Genomic DNA, 15,376 nt, shown 5'->3' on the forward strand with positions numbered 1-15,376 from the left:
ACAAGTAAAGAAAAAAAGTAAATTCTATCAATAGCAAAATGATTTAATTGATATATTATTGGTGATATCGTAAGTAGACTAGCTTCTCTAGTTCTAATTCAACTATCGGATAAATCCAAAGCTTTCATTCAGAAGTCGACTAATATATCATCAATACTTAATCAATGCGGAGATCATCTTTTGCAAAAAAAAAGGAAGCATACACCAAACAAGCCAAATATTGGAAAGAACAAAATCATCCTGCATCATTCTTTTTCTGTCAAGAAGAAATCTCTCAAATGGTACACTTATCAGTTCTTCAAAAAAAGCAAAAAACCATTTAAATAACTTAACAAGAAAAACATCAAACTGGGGATCTTTCCAAGTTCTATTTGTCCTCAGTTTGATGTGTTGTGATCCAGGAATCAAGCATCTCCTGAGGTCTTATGAAAAAATGATAACAATTCAAAATTGTGTTCATCATCTCAAATATAAACAAAAGTTCAGCCTAGACATTCTTGTATAATGTTTTTAACTCTATCAACCGGTATCAGAGATCAAAGGGCACCTAGTTGAGATGTCGAACTGCTTTGGTTCTGAACTTGTCTTCACAGTCCCTTTCATCATCAATCACTGACCTAAACACATACAAAAGCTTGTCAACCCCCCCATGGCACCAAGTTGAATCAGATTTTGGATTGCTTCAACCACGAAAACCGGGAATCAACAGGAAGTCTATGGTTCTGATACAGTTTCTAAAACACTATCCTTGATCTTATCTTTACAGCAGACCCTTTGATCATCAACCATTGATCTAAACACATCCAAAAGCTTGTCCAAACCTTCCATGGCACCTCCTAATTCTTTCATGGCACAAACAATGCTTTCAATGGTGGAAAAACAACCTGCCTTAGGCTCGTGTCTCACTTCAGCATACAAGCTCTCCCTCCCTGAATCCAACTTCAGATGAGGCAAAAGTTGCAGCCATGGATTCTCATGGTAAATCCTCTTTGCCTTTGCCCAAGTGCCGTCTAAAACGACCAAATGCTTCACTTCGAAATCCACTTCCTTTAAACTGATAGCCTTATCACTAGGAAAAAGGAGTGCAGCTCCAGGAGGGATCGCAATATCGAATTCGTCAAAGTCTTCTAGTTTCTTGCTTGGCTGCAATTCCTTCCTCTGCAACTTTTTAACATTAAAACCACTATCAATTGCAGCTCTGCCAATGGGAGTCTCTAAGACCCAGTTGATTCTAGGTTTGCAAGAGCGCTCAACAAACATCTTTATATCTCTACTAGAGCATGTTACTATGCATTTATCACATGCCATTGTGATCGAATCAGCTGAACTTACATCAAAATCGAGTTGCAGCATCGAAGAAATTGGAGTCTGTTTATGATAAGTAAATGAAGGATCTGAGACCTGCCTTTCCAGTGGATTCTGAGGATTGAATGAATGTGCAGAACGGCAACCATTGCAGCACTTGGCATCTGAAAAATTCAAACTTCCTTCTGGCTTCATCTGGGCTCCCATGGAGGGCTCGAGAGGACGAAGAACTAGCTGAGCGTGAAAATTCACATCGGTGACCGGGACAATCTCCAGGTTCTTCAGGCCCAACTTAGCGATCCGCGTTGAATTTAGCGGGTGCTTCTTCTCCAAGCTATGAAGGAGGATCGTGACGGAGATCGAGTTGTCGAGAGGCGTCGACGGTAATCGAGAGCAAATACAGGTACTAGCCGCCTTGAAGCACTTCAGACAGAAGGGCCGCCGCGAAGGCCCCTCGCTCCCCATCGCTAAGTATAGTGCTCGATAAAAATTGAATCTTTTGGCGAAGAAGAGATGGTGCGTCGCATCGAGAGGCCGATGGAGGAAGACGACAGGAATGCCGGCGACAGAACCATGCGGCATCTCCGAGCTTCGAACCTTCAAGCTATCAAGCCATGGTTGTAACCCTAATTCGCAGCATTTGGTGGGCCGGGCCTTTCGACATTTTTCCAGTCCATAAATTGCCAAATATGTAATTTTCGAAATTTGACGCTGAAATATGAAAAAAGTACCGAAGTGGCAATATAGTAAATATCTTTAATGAAAAGGCTACCCTGGTCCTTCGACAACCTATTCGTATCCGCAGTGGTTAACTATTTCCTAATGAAATGGTTCCGTCGACTTCCTTATTCGAACATCGCAGCTTCGCCTTCGTCTTCTTCTTCCGTTCGATCCCATAGGAAGCTAGGGTTTGCAGAACATCGATGCGGTTCCGTTCTTCCAGCCCTGAAAAATGTGGATCGCCTTCTGCGCTTTGGATCAAGGTTAGTCCGAGTGCGGATCTTGCTGCTTTAACTGCTGTTCAATGTTGATTTCTTGAGTTTGGTCGAGAACTGGAACTTGTAGATTTATTCGAGTAAAATCTTTCTGCGTTTTTTTTTCTCTTTCCGTGTTGCTTATATTGCTTCTACAACACGTTCGATGGTTGATGTGTAATCATCAAGTTTATCAAACGAAGTTTTGGGGATCTGGTTTCGGTATTTTTAGGGTAATCTGTTTAATATTACGTAGCTCATTCTTTTTTGATTAAATGAGGTTGTTTGATTTTGAAAAAGCATATAAATTTTCAGAGCAGTGAAATGAAAACTTTCCCGTGGTTTAAATTAACAAAAGGAATAATATAGTGAAAATTTCAAGTGGCAGCAAAGTAATTCTCTTCAAATTGAAGCCTATCCAGGTCAAGCCGTTTCCTTCTGTATACATTTATTAGCTCTATCGACGAAATTTGCATTCCTCTTTGCTCCCACTAAAGGAGAAGAGGGAGAGGTGGTTTGCCTTCCTCTCCGTCGATCTCAGAAGCTTGGGTTTCCAGATTATACGTCGACAAACCCTACCGATCCCGGGTATTGTCTTCAGCGTCGAATAGAGGTGAGTCCCTATGCGATTCTTGTTGCCCTAACTGTTGTTTGTTCGTCGCCCCAATGTTGATTTGCGAGCTTCGATTTGGTCGAGATCTGGACTTTCGCATCTGAAATTTTACTAAAATAATCAAATAGATTGTCTTCTTTAAATTTGATGTTTAAAGAGCTTAGTTAGTCCCATTGCGAATCTTGTTACCCTACCTGTTCTTTGTTCACCCCAATGTTGATCTGAAAGCTAGTATTTAGTTGAGATCTGGACTTTATTTCACTAAAATGGTTTGTGTTATCTAGTTCGTTTCGTTTTCTTCTCGCTGTTCAAAAAACTTCGAGCAGTACCAACTGGTAAACCAGCTAGATCCCGAGTGCCTTTGATCGAGGTCTAGAGTTCTGGAGTTCGAATCAACAGTACTATGGAACATAGAGCACTGGATATAAATTTTCTAGGCGCAACCATCATTTTGAGGCTGAATTCTTGTGTTTCTACTTTAGAAGGTGATTGTGGGGCATTATTTGCATTGCAGTGTAAATCATGTTGACCTTCCTCTTATTTGTTCTCCCCAATCTCAGATCTGGACTTTGTCAGTTAGAATTGCAATATTGTCTTCTCATGTTTGTTTAGTTTGTTTCCTGTGATTTAAGATTGCTGTTCAAAGAGGTTGGAGAGTGGATGCCAATTTTCTAGTCTGTGTAACCAATCTTTCTTTTGATCAGTGAATTTTAAACCAGAAGATTTCTTACCATGAAGTCTTTAGTCAATGTTGGATCTGTAGACCAAAAATTACCTAGATTCTTCTATGTAATCTCTTCTGTTCGGAGAGAATTGTAGATATTTGTATGACTACCTGATCTGCACAGTTTTAAGGAGTTTTTTTTGTCCTTTTTTGTTGGCTGTTTTGTATAGTTAGATTTCTCTTCTTTGACCATTAGATAATTTAATTTATGTTACTTTTATAAACAGTTAGGTTTTGAAAAGATAGAATTTTTTTTTTCTTTGTTTTGTTGGTTTTTCTTTGCAAAATTTATTATCACCTTAATTAGATGGATTATTTACTTAACAGTTAGGTTTGTCAAAAGATGGATAGCCTCTGGAAATTGGGAGATGAATTCAGAGGTCAAACAAAAAATTTAGAGGACTATCAGTGGTCTGTTATGACTTCCAAACTGGCTGAACTGACAAAGTCCAAAGTGGGCCGCCAGAATAATCTGGAGTACTCAAAAAACTCTATCGAAGCTAAGCCATATGACAAGGTTGAGTTCCACGAGGATAACAAACTCGAGAGCATCAATCTTGGACTTGTGAATCTGGATCTGAAGATAAATGATACTTCTGTAAAGAGTCTCTTCCATGGTGCTTATAGCATGAGCAATGCCTACCAGAAAAGCAACACTAACGAGATCAATAGCTTCAAGTTGGACTATGCAATTAACAAGTATGCTAAAAATTCTGCCAATAGAGAAGTTAACCACAATACGAATGACAGCAACAGTTACGACAACATCAATGGCAATAACAACAGCAACAACATTGATAAGAGGTTTAAGACATTACCCTCAACTGAGATGCTGCCTAGAAATGAAGTTCTTGGTGGTTATATCTTTGTTTGCAACAATGATACTATGCAGGAAGATCTCAAACGACAACTTTTTGGTATGATCTTTCAGCTTTAATCATTTTGTGAATCTTGGTTTGCAACTATGTGATTTTTGCTATTGATTTGTAGTTTGGTGTTGCTAAAGTATTGTTTGATCATGCATCTAGCCAACACTCGGGCATGTAGGCTGAGCATTATTTTTTATCTGTGAACAAATCAAAAGAAGCTGCATTTTATTACTGCAATCTCTCTCTTTATCAACTAAAACGGTTTTTGTTTGTATGATATTGATCTTCTGCATCATTTTTATTTTTCTTGAGCTAAGAACCATGAAATGTAAATTCACTTCATGCTATCTGTTATTTGTTAAATATCAAGTGGAAAGATATTATCAAGGCTATTTAGCCAATTAAGTGTCTTTTTTTCTGCTTACTGGAAAACTTCTCTGTCCATTTAATCTCTTTTAGGACAATTTATCTCACAGTATTTAAATATTTTGATATAATTTTTCAGTTTAGATCTCTGAAAACTCAGTCTTCTAAGGTGACAGAAGGATTCTAGATGGTAGTAACTATTTTTTATTGCTTTCCTTCTTGCATGTTTCTCCAGTGGCTAAGGGGCATCTCCACTCAGTATGGCAAGCTAGAATATCGTCTGCCTAATAATGCAACTAGAAGTATTTTAACTTTTCCAGGTGTTCTATTTTACTAGTATAGGTTATATAGACAATACATTATTGAACTGATATAAAAAGCATTGTATTAGAATTTGGATCAATTCTTTACTTTCATCTGCACTTTTTACTATTCATCATTGTTTACTTTTTCTTTTTGTTCTCTTACAACATTTAGATCAATTACCTGTAGATGCCTTTATGTACTATCCAAGTGAAAGTTTCATGTCTGCTAAAGTGACCAAGTGTTTTAGGTAGCTTTACCTCTATGTACCTACTATTATTATAATAGGCAATTATTATTTCCATTCAGGCTATAAAATTTTTCAATTGCTTGTGACCACATTTGCAGGATTGCCTCCCAGATACCGCGACTCAGTACGTGCCATTACTCCAGGATTGCCTCTTTTTCTATACAATTATACCACTCACCAATTACACGGGATATTTGAGGTTAGTATATTATCAATTAAGCTTCTGTATTCAAGTTGTCTGTAGGTTTGCACTGCTATGTTTATCACCCAAGTGAACTAGGCATTGTAGCAGTGTTTATGTTATCTTGGTCGAGTAGAATTTTGATATTCGTTACATGATTGCATGTTTTCACACTTTAGGCCTTTCACTTTCATAATTTTGTGATTTAGTTCTCCTGAGCAAGGCAAGTCAAGATTGGGCATATGCCTAATAGATCATTGGTGTATGTATTAGATCATACTATCAAATGGAGATGTGGGTAGAAACTACCACCATCTCAGCAGGCCAATAGATCATTGGCGTGTGTTCATTATATGCTTACACTGCGAGTCTCTGTGTATTATCATCAACTACTGAGGGATTGACATGTGATCAATGAGGTAGATCAACATAGAGTCGTCATTCCAAGAATAGGTTATCCTTGCTTGGGAATTGGGACCTGAGGGGGCTTTAGATGGATTACTAGACCAACTACAGTCAACATCCAACTCTCAAGCGAAACTCAAGCGACAAAAATTTCCACCATAGACTTCATTTCACAATCTCCACTTCTACCAAAGCATTCCACTTAATCTCCACTTCAACCAAAGCATTCCAAATAATCTTCACTTTAACCCAAACCTTCCACTTAAATTTAACCTCAGTCCACACCACAACATCACCTTGCTTTTGAACCCAACCTAGAAAGCCCATCAACCTTGGACCCAATCCAACAAAACGCAGGCGAACTGCTAACAAGCCAGCCAAATTACACCTGCCCTGGATGAAACTTGCCCACAACCCTTTCACAATGTCACCTAGTCCAAAGACCTTTAGCCTTCTTGAGCTAACCATCTCAAAACCAAGGCCAATGCAGGGCCCTGAGTTTTAGCAGACTCCACTATTTGTCCAAATTTAATGCATCCGGATATTTTAGCAAGAAGGTTTAAGTCAAATTTTGGAGGAAAGATTAAGGAAAAAACATGCACTATAGTTTAGCAATAGGATCAGAAAGCTTCTTTCCCCTTTCTCATTTCTTGTCTATATTTGAAGTGTGAGGGGATTAGTATTTGAACTGAGTTATTTTCCATGTCAAATATTCTTGTTTGCTATGTTCACATATAAGTGCTTTGTTTCTGGTAGGCGGCTAGTTTTGGGGGCTCTAACATTGATCCAACAGCTTGGGAAGACAAAAAGTGCAAAGGCGAGTCCAGGTTTCCAGCACAGGTAAATAATGCCCATCAGGCCTTCTCCTGCATCACATTCTACACTAAGATTTTTGTATTTGGTGCAAAATATTAGGTGAGGATTCGTGTTAGAAAACTTTATAAGGCTCTTGAAGAAGATGCCTTCCGGCCAGTTTTGCATCACTATGACGGTCCAAAGTTTCGCCTTGAACTCTCTATATCTGAGGTAATAGTTACTTCACTTTGTTGTGCTTTTGTTATGGGTTGATATTTATTTTTTCTTTTCCCTATTTGTCATATTAAAACTGATGTTGCTTTTGGAGGAAAGTTCATAGTACTTCAACTATTTTCTATAAATTTTCAGTAAAATTCTAGCTGAGAATAGATATGAGCGAACATCAATTATCTAAAGACATGATGATTTTAGTATAGCTAGCTAATTTGATGTGCATGACAGTTTAGAAACGGTTAAAAAAAACACTAGTGTAGGTAGGTGTAATGCAATTTGTAGGTTAGATTGTTAGAAAAAAATTGTCAGGGTTTGTAAGACCGAATTGGGGCAAAGCTAAATCTTATGTTCTTTTAGTAACAGAAAACCATAGTTTAATGTCTCATTCTTTGATGGGTATTGTTTCTGGCTGGAACTAGAATATGCTAGCGTTCTGCTAACACATGGTTCCATTAACTAAGAGGGAGGAACCAATTAAGGAAGAAGAAACATGCTTACCTTAAGGTTTAAGGTCTGTTGCTTCGTTAAGAGTCAGAGCTGCAACTTCAATTGCAGGCAGGCCCTTTGAGTCTCCTCTGTCTTCTGAACCACATTGGATCTGACAAGAATTACCTACTCATTTCTCTAATGTTTCCACATCAACTTTTTGCCATTATCTACTTAACAACTACGATAATGAAGGGGTCATCATCTCTCAGAGTGTTTCCTGTGTCAGTTAATGGAATATATTCCAGCCATGCCAATTGGCATAGTAATGAAAGGAATGCATATCAACTTATTGGCATTATCACCTCGTCAATGAGGTGTTACGATATTCAATGGTGTTATTTATTAACATATAGGTAAAATAAAGAAAGCATGGTCTTAGCTTACCCGTAAAATGTTATGTTCAAGCAGTTTAGGTTATATATTGTTTAACTCAATGAACAAGGGTTGTTTTCCACCTATTTGTGTCATCAGACCTTGCAGCTGTTGGACTTGTGCGAGCGAGAGGGCATGTGAACAACTGAACAATCCGTTCATAGCCCGAGCCTCAAGACGTATCGGGCTTGCTTTAATGGCTTTAGGGTAAGCAGTAATTTTGGTTAGTTTACTGAATTTGCATCTCCCGCGATTTGGCATGCTTTGTGACCCGAAAAGAGTAAAGCTAGGTACTCAGCTAAAGAGGTATTGCTATGCTCCAAGTGTACAAGTATAGAATCTGGTGTAGACTTATCTTTTCTGGCTGCTTTGTTCTTTGCTTTGCTGTTGTCGTGTAATAGTTGTTGATGACATATGAAGTAGAATGTTTATGCTTGTTCTCTCTCTCTCTGTCTCTGGTTTATTTTTGAGAAAAGAAATCATCTCAACGTTACGATCTTAAACATGGCGACTGCAGCTAGTCGCCTCCAATCCTGCTTGGCCCAATTAGTTGGGTAAATTGGTTTCCGCCATTTGGGCAGTGTAATAACCAAATTGGTTAGCCTTTATAGGCAGGGTAACAGGTTGTACTCTGCCACATTGAGTCATGACAGGTCCATTAAGGTCGGCATGCGGGTTGATTTATGGCCCGTAAAAAAGATAGGCCGATTCTGACCCATTTACATCAATATATGGGCTATTTGCTGTCCATTAAGACTGAAAATGGACCTTATATGGGCTATTTGCTGTCCATTAAGACTGAAAATGGACCTTCTATCAAAATTGGGCTACCGTCTGGTTCATTACCGAACACTATTATGCTATAATCTGACCCTTCCTCGGGCTCAATAACGCCGACTAACGGACAGTTCGGTTGTCCATTAAGCTGATCTATCGCTTAGGCCATAATCAAACCCATAGGTCGGCTTTAATGGGCCATAGATCGGGCCATTTGTCAACTTAAATAATCCAAACATTGTAAATCTTCGGCCGAATAAAGAGGAATCAGTTAAACTTCGCGTCGTTACACTCCTAGAGATCGATCTTGTTGTCCAAGAAAACGGCCCGTTAAAGGACGTTCTACCAGACAATAGCAGATTACTCTTTCTATTGGATCGCAAACTGGACCTCTATTTGTATGATTGGGCACGTAAACTATCAATCCACTTTAGTTTTGCTAATGCTGGCCCATTAGATTTCACAATCAATCCTTAGTGCGAAAAACTAAGCAATCGCTATTTGTATAAAAAAAATTACAAATTGACTAAACTAAAAGTAAATAAATTCACAATAATTCCATTCGTGATTTTGAAAATCATACAATTACCAAAAGTTTTTAAAAGCAGCAGTTCATTTCTACAATCATTATAATAAAAAAGGGAAACCGAAACATAGACCATCAACTAACATAGGAAGCAGAACTAACAATCATCAAGACCGAAAGTTTGAGTAATTAAAAACATGGCATACAACCACAATCCCACAATAGAAAGATAAAATTCCAAGGCAATAAAGTAGAGTAATCACCAATCGCCCATTGACTTGGTAGCTACTACAAAGTTCGCACATCAACGTATTGTAAAAGGATTTAAAGGGGGAGGCGAGCAGGAACCAGAAAGTAACGAGTTTTTCCTTGTGGAAATTACAAGCCGAGCCACAATGAGCTCCCCAGATCACTGCAACAAAAATGACATCTTAGTTGAATAGTTCAGTATCAACAAATACTTTCACAAACGTCTTAACGGGAACAGAAAGTCAATCTAGGTTTTATACATAAAACGGTCCAAACTTTGAAGTGGCTATATTGACTACGAATTGTTTAAAATGATATTTTCATTTGTCCTCATTCCTCAATCTCTTGCCTCCGAGTTGTTTGCAATATTGCATCACTATACTCAAACTAATCATTTCAACATCCAAAGTTTACGCTTGTGCCATTTTAACAACCACCCAACCAAATCACTGACACTGCTATTTAGATTCTGTAATGATGATGAGGTGAATTCAAAGAATGCCACTGTGAACAGAACTCATCAGCACAAATGCAACATGTTCTTTGGTTTGAACTTGTGCACAATAAAAAAAATAGTTCAATGATCGATAATGCTTAGGTTGAGAATGACTATGATAACGATGATGTTAAAGATCCATCTAGCCGATAATGACAAAAATGACTGACAATGATGATGTCAAAGATCTATCTAGCCAACTTATGTAACTTTTTTTTTTATTATGACAAGGATAATCAAGCCAATGGTGGTGATGATGTGAAATTTGCATCAGTAAAGTGCATACCTGAGGCAGTTGCTGTGCCAGCAGTTATTGCTGCTGCTGCTGATAGTTCCCATATCCTTGATATGCTCCATATGAATATGCGTTAGGATCTTGTGGAGTGGCAGCATAACCATAGTTGTCGTAGTTTTGGGTATATCCATAGTAGCTTCCATTCCACTGGTTGGGTTCCTGCTGCTGCTGCTGCTGATGAGGACAGTCATTGGTAAAGCTCTTCAAAACAACACACTTTTATATAATAAGATGAGCATGTTCTACCTGTTTATTGGTAGGACTGCGACCCCATGACAATCTGATATTTTGTCCACCTAACTGGGTTCCATTTAGTGAACTTAATGCAGACTCAGCACTTGACCTGAGAGACAACATAAAAGGAAGAAATATAATCAGGTACGAGTAACAATGTTCAGGTACTCGTACATTATGTGCTAACCTGTTAGAAAATTGAACAAACCCACATCGCTTCCCTACGGGTATTTTTACATAAACTATTTCCCCATATTGGCCAAAAACTTGTCGCAAAATATCATCTGTAACATTAGAATCAAGCCCACCTACAAAAATCTGCAATCCACGCATCATGTTTTAGAAATATATCTGAAAGAGCTATCAGAAACAAAACAAAATACCCACGGTAGTATTGTTTGGATCATTCTCAGACTCTGCATTCTGTCCACTCTGGTAGGAAACTACAAAAGCCAATGTAACATCATCAATTGATTTAAATCTGAAAATTTTCTACTGGTATAATGTTTACAGGAAAAACAAAACGAATGATAAAATGATTGAAATCAAATTAGAAGTCAGAAATCATTTCAAACGTTGTGCCGATGCAATACTGCCAAAGGGAGTTTGACCAGATATGGATATTTCAACTGGCTAATTCAGCTTCTACACAATTGAGCAAAAAGATATCTTTCAACAAGCGGAATGATGGTGGTGAACACTTGTATCTTACAAATTATCACACCACACACAGCCTCACTACATGCACAATAACTTGTTAGTAGTGGTTCAAACATTTAAACCAATCTCAAAGTAGAGAAATCTTATCGTAATGACATTCATTGAAGTTATTCCTAATTAAGCTAAAATGGATATCAATCCCATAATGAATAATCAAATTCCATGATCGAATACCTAAAGATGCAAGATGGTGGATCTATGTAACATTTTCAAAAGGTCCTTGCCAACTCAGTTAACAAGTTTTTAGTTTAGAATTAAACAAGTAGGAAAAACATTAGTTAGGCTCCAGCCTTTAACAATTTAATAGTTGACAAGGTGGTTCATTAGATGATTAAACTAATAATAAATGTAGATGGGACTAATAATATTGATATTAAATTGCAAAAACTTTGTAAATTCATCCAGCAGGAAATATAAATTGAAGAGTTGATGTAGCAAGGTAATGGAAAAATGTAAATAAAATAAGACTGAAATCAAGTTCAATAACATTAGCAAAAATTTCACAAATCATAGTGATATTTCAGTTGCAACCACTGAAATCAACATAAAGGAAGCTGCACAAAAACTTTGTTAAGTGTAGAGTTTTCTAGTAGGCTTACAATGTGTTGACGATGTGGAATGAAGTCCATGATATGAACTACTTTATCTGAGTTATTGACTATTGGCCATGCAAATCTTGTAATAAAAAAATAACCATTTGAACAGGAAATGATTCTTAAACTCACTTGAATTATAAGGAAAATAAGGTTAACTGGGCCTACCTGACCTGGATACGACTAACAAGATCACATTCATGCACTTAAACAATGACCTGAATCATAAATTTTCAGTGCATTGAAGAATACAATTGACCAATCAGAACTTAAGATTCTTAAAAAAAAGGATAGAAGATAATGTGAACACCAATGCAAAATCTGAAGATCGTAAATAGATTCCTTCATAAATTGTGAAAAGAACTAAGAACTGAAATCATATGCTCAGCCTATGAGATGATTATAGCAGAAATTCTATGAAGGCTCTTACTGACAGGGAAATGACAATTGAAGGCATAAATTTAATGATAGATGTAAAAGTAAGAAACTGGAGGAATTATAAAGGAAAAGCAAGTGGGAATTTGAAAGCTAAAGATAGCCAGCGTAGTTTTTAACTGAAAAATTGTAGCCCATAAAGCCACAGAAAGGACTAAGAACCGAATCAGTATGTAATCAAAACACTGACCTACTGGGCCCCTCACTATAGGAGATTTGCATCTCAGCTGAAGTCAATTCCAATGCCTAAACGAAGGGGCATGTCATCCTGCTTTGAGACAACATGAGTTTCTATAAGTGTTCATTATGCAAAACTATGTGTAAATGAGCCCAAATTTCATGAAGGAAAGTGCTGGAACGAACTGTTCATGATAGCAAACAAAATGGCCAAGGAAATTCTGTTAACACATTCCAAGATAACTCTAACTGAGGAACTGATGTAATTCAAAATGAACTGTCTAAATATGTAACCAATGAACAAGGAATCCAATTGATTATAGGATCCCTGCAGAGTCCTGTAGAAACAATATGAAGAATAACAAGACAGTATTAGTATTTCAGGAACATTGCATTGCTGCATACCATTTGAGGGATATTGCTGTTGACTACCCAATGCCCTCTTGTTAGCAGCAGTACCAACTCGCATGGGCCTTGTCGAACAATAAACTCCATTCATCTCAGTCAATGCTTTTGTTTGTTCATTAAGATCAGCAAATTTAACAAAGCCATAGCCTTTGGAACGCCCAGTAAGTCGATCAGTGACAATTTTGGCACCCTTAACTGAGGAGTAGCGGCTCTTAAATATCTCTTGCAACATATAATCAGTGACATCTGCAGCCAAATCACCAACAAAAACTGTATAATCAGCACCATCTCCACGCCTCTCTCCTGCTCCACATGAAGCCCAATTCAATCTGAAAGCTTGTTCAGAATTAGGCATTGTTTGACCATTATAAGTTTGAAGAATTCGTTCTGCAGCCATTTGAGATACAAACTCAATAAAACCATAACCCTCTGACTGCCCAGTTTGTTTGTTGCGAATAAGTTTAACTGAAACAACCTGCACATAGGTTGAACATGTCGGAGAAGAAAAATGCACATCTAAAAATTGAATAAATAAAAACAAATTTCATGTTACAAGGGCAATCATTATCCAAGTCAACAAGATGAACAGAAAACAAAATAGAGACTTGCAAGAAAAGAGATGTTGCAACCAAACTTTTTCCTGCGTCTCAATGTTTGCACTACTACAATTAACCTGAAAAATGACTACATGATATGCAACAAGAAGAAGCTGAGACCCAACTATCAGATAACTTCCTGAGATGCACAAAAACAAAAAGGATAAGTGAATCATCGTGTCATTTGTTGCTAAACTCCTGAAAGAGCTCATGAAATTTTGCAAGCTTACACAATGTTCATTTGAGCATAAATTAAGCTCTTGAAAAGCATGTCAGATAATGAAACAAGTAATAACGTACAGGACAGGCTTTGTTCTATAGCTAAAAGATATCAGTCACAATCCAAGTTACTCAACTCCCAGTGTTTCATTGTCCAAAGAGGCCTGACCAACTAATCAATAGATTGCGTAGGCCTTAGTTCGCACAAGTAACACAACTTCGATTTGTGTTACTCTAAAGCCTTATGTTGAAAGACTTAACAATAGTGGTGGTTGATTTTGTGTATAGAAAAACTGATCGATCCATCTCGACCGAAGAAATACTAAAAGAAACGTGACATAAATATACCTCATGAGGCTACTAAATATATTAATCAGAGATACTGAAAACCAATGGGCTAAAAAAGAATATAGATGGATAGAAAAACAAACCTCTCCCGTATGTACAAAGCAGCTGTAAATATAGCTCTCATCCATCCAGTACTGCAAGTCGCCGATCCAAAGCGTGCGGATCTCATCAGACGATCCTTGCTGCGCTGCCATGGCTGGTGCAGGGTTAGGCGCAGAAACCTGGTACTGCATCTGGGGTGGCATCACGGGCGGCGCAGGATGCTGGTACTGCGGCGGAGGCTGAGGGACAGGCGCCGGAACCTGAGAGCTCTGTTGGTTCCACATCGGCGGAGGCGGGCCGGCCTGGTAGTACTGCGGCTGAGGCAGAGGTGGCATGAGTGGCATCACGGGCCACTGCTGCGGTTGCTGCTGCTGTTGCTGGTGGTCCATCGGTGGCGGCGCCATCGGAGGTTGTTGCACCATTCCGCCGCCCGGCTGCATCATCTTCGAATAGGGAACGAAAATCACGCAGATCCAGGAAGAAGAACAGCGATAGAGATCTCGCGATGGCCCTCTTCGCTTGGATGATTTGGAGGCGAAAGTAAAGGGGTCGAGGGCTGGAACGGAGAAAACCCTAACGAGAGGACGACAGATCTTAAAAAGAGGCGCCCCGTGATCCTATTTATTAACAAATTAAAAATTAATACTGTTTTCATAGCAACCCACTTTCTTATCTGAGTAGCTAGGGCCCACACACTTTAACAAAAAGTTGGTAAACTTAGGGTATCTTCTATCGTATATGAAATGATTTCTAGACCAACAGAACGCGTATCATCGGGACAATTTCAAAAGGCCCCCCTCCCCACGTTTATGTATAGAACAAATTTATGTTTAATAGCTATAAAATCCTACAATATTGTAATAATTATCCTAATTATAAATATTAAAATTGCATAGCTTATCTTATTAAATAATATTTATATTTTAACAATTATAATTTTATAATTACTGTATTTCAAATTTATTATATTCATATAATTGATCGATTGATTTAGAATTTAATACGTATAATAATATATAATAATATTGAAAAATATAGACAACTTGCCCTTTTAAAGGGTACCAATGGAGTAGAAAGCTCTATTAATAAAAAAAATGTTTGCCAAAAAAATAAACCATTTGGTTATTTACTATCTACTCCATTCTATCAACAAAATATTAAATCCCATTATATTCCTATCTATGTCATTCCCTAGAGCAAAAAAAAATCTACCCTAAACCTTAAAACTCTAATCTCATTTGATAAATAAATTTTACCATCACATGAAGTCAATGAGAGATGGATATACACACTGAAATTAATGAAAGTTATTAAGTATCAAAACCAACAATGGAGTTTTTTCTTATCATATGCCTGATATATATAGGGATGTTATAATATT

At 37.7% G+C, this 15,376-nt stretch overlaps 3 protein-coding genes across 8 annotated transcripts; 1 reads left to right on the forward strand and 2 right to left on the reverse strand.

Moving 5' to 3' along the window:
• Positions 1-220: 220 nt before the first annotated feature.
• On the reverse strand, positions 221-1,952 carry LOC121976391. Its single transcript, XM_042528530.1, has one exon. It carries the CDS (start codon positions 1,885-1,887, stop codon positions 715-717), a length of 1,173 nt encoding a protein of 390 aa, XP_042384464.1. The 5' UTR covers positions 1,888-1,952; the 3' UTR covers positions 221-714.
• Positions 1,953-2,735: 783 nt separating this feature from the next.
• LOC121976392 (B2 protein-like) lies at positions 2,736-8,324 on the forward strand. Of its 3 annotated transcripts, XM_042528531.1 has the most exons (6): positions 2,736-2,892; positions 3,944-4,533; positions 5,503-5,603; positions 6,747-6,830; positions 6,906-7,016; positions 7,980-8,324. In XM_042528531.1, exons 2-6 carry the CDS (start codon positions 3,960-3,962, stop codon positions 8,019-8,021), a joined length of 912 nt encoding a protein of 303 aa, XP_042384465.1. In that variant the 5' UTR covers positions 2,736-2,892; positions 3,944-3,959; the 3' UTR covers positions 8,022-8,324. The 3 variants fall into 3 exon arrangements, with proteins under 3 accessions (XP_042384465.1, XP_042384466.1, XP_042384467.1); XM_042528532.1 differs by lacking the exons at positions 6,906-7,016; positions 7,980-8,324 and adding an exon at positions 5,329-5,404 and having other exon boundaries at positions 6,747-6,783; XM_042528533.1 differs by lacking the exons at positions 6,906-7,016; positions 7,980-8,324 and adding an exon at positions 5,344-5,404 and having other exon boundaries at positions 6,747-6,783.
• A 1,017-nt stretch (positions 8,325-9,341) lies between these two features.
• On the reverse strand, positions 9,342-14,591 carry LOC121976394 (polyadenylate-binding protein RBP45-like). Of its 4 annotated transcripts, none has more exons than XM_042528538.1 (7): positions 14,037-14,590; positions 12,788-13,265; positions 10,845-10,900; positions 10,645-10,775; positions 10,470-10,566; positions 10,215-10,391; positions 9,342-9,595 (listed from the first exon to the last, which is right to left on the reverse strand). In XM_042528538.1, exons 1-6 carry the CDS (start codon positions 14,436-14,438, stop codon positions 10,239-10,241), a joined length of 1,317 nt encoding a protein of 438 aa, XP_042384472.1. In that variant the 5' UTR covers positions 14,439-14,590; the 3' UTR covers positions 9,342-9,595; positions 10,215-10,238. The 4 variants fall into 4 exon arrangements, with proteins under 4 accessions (XP_042384472.1, XP_042384470.1, XP_042384469.1 ...); XM_042528536.1 differs by having other exon boundaries at positions 10,215-10,394; XM_042528535.1 differs by having other exon boundaries at positions 10,215-10,397.
• Between the last annotated feature and the right edge of the window lie 785 nt (positions 14,592-15,376).

The sequence above is a fragment of the Zingiber officinale genome, chromosome 4B, assembly GCF_018446385.1.
Source record: "Zingiber officinale cultivar Zhangliang chromosome 4B, Zo_v1.1, whole genome shotgun sequence".
Lineage (NCBI taxonomy): Eukaryota > Viridiplantae > Streptophyta > Magnoliopsida > Zingiberales > Zingiberaceae > Zingiber > Zingiber officinale.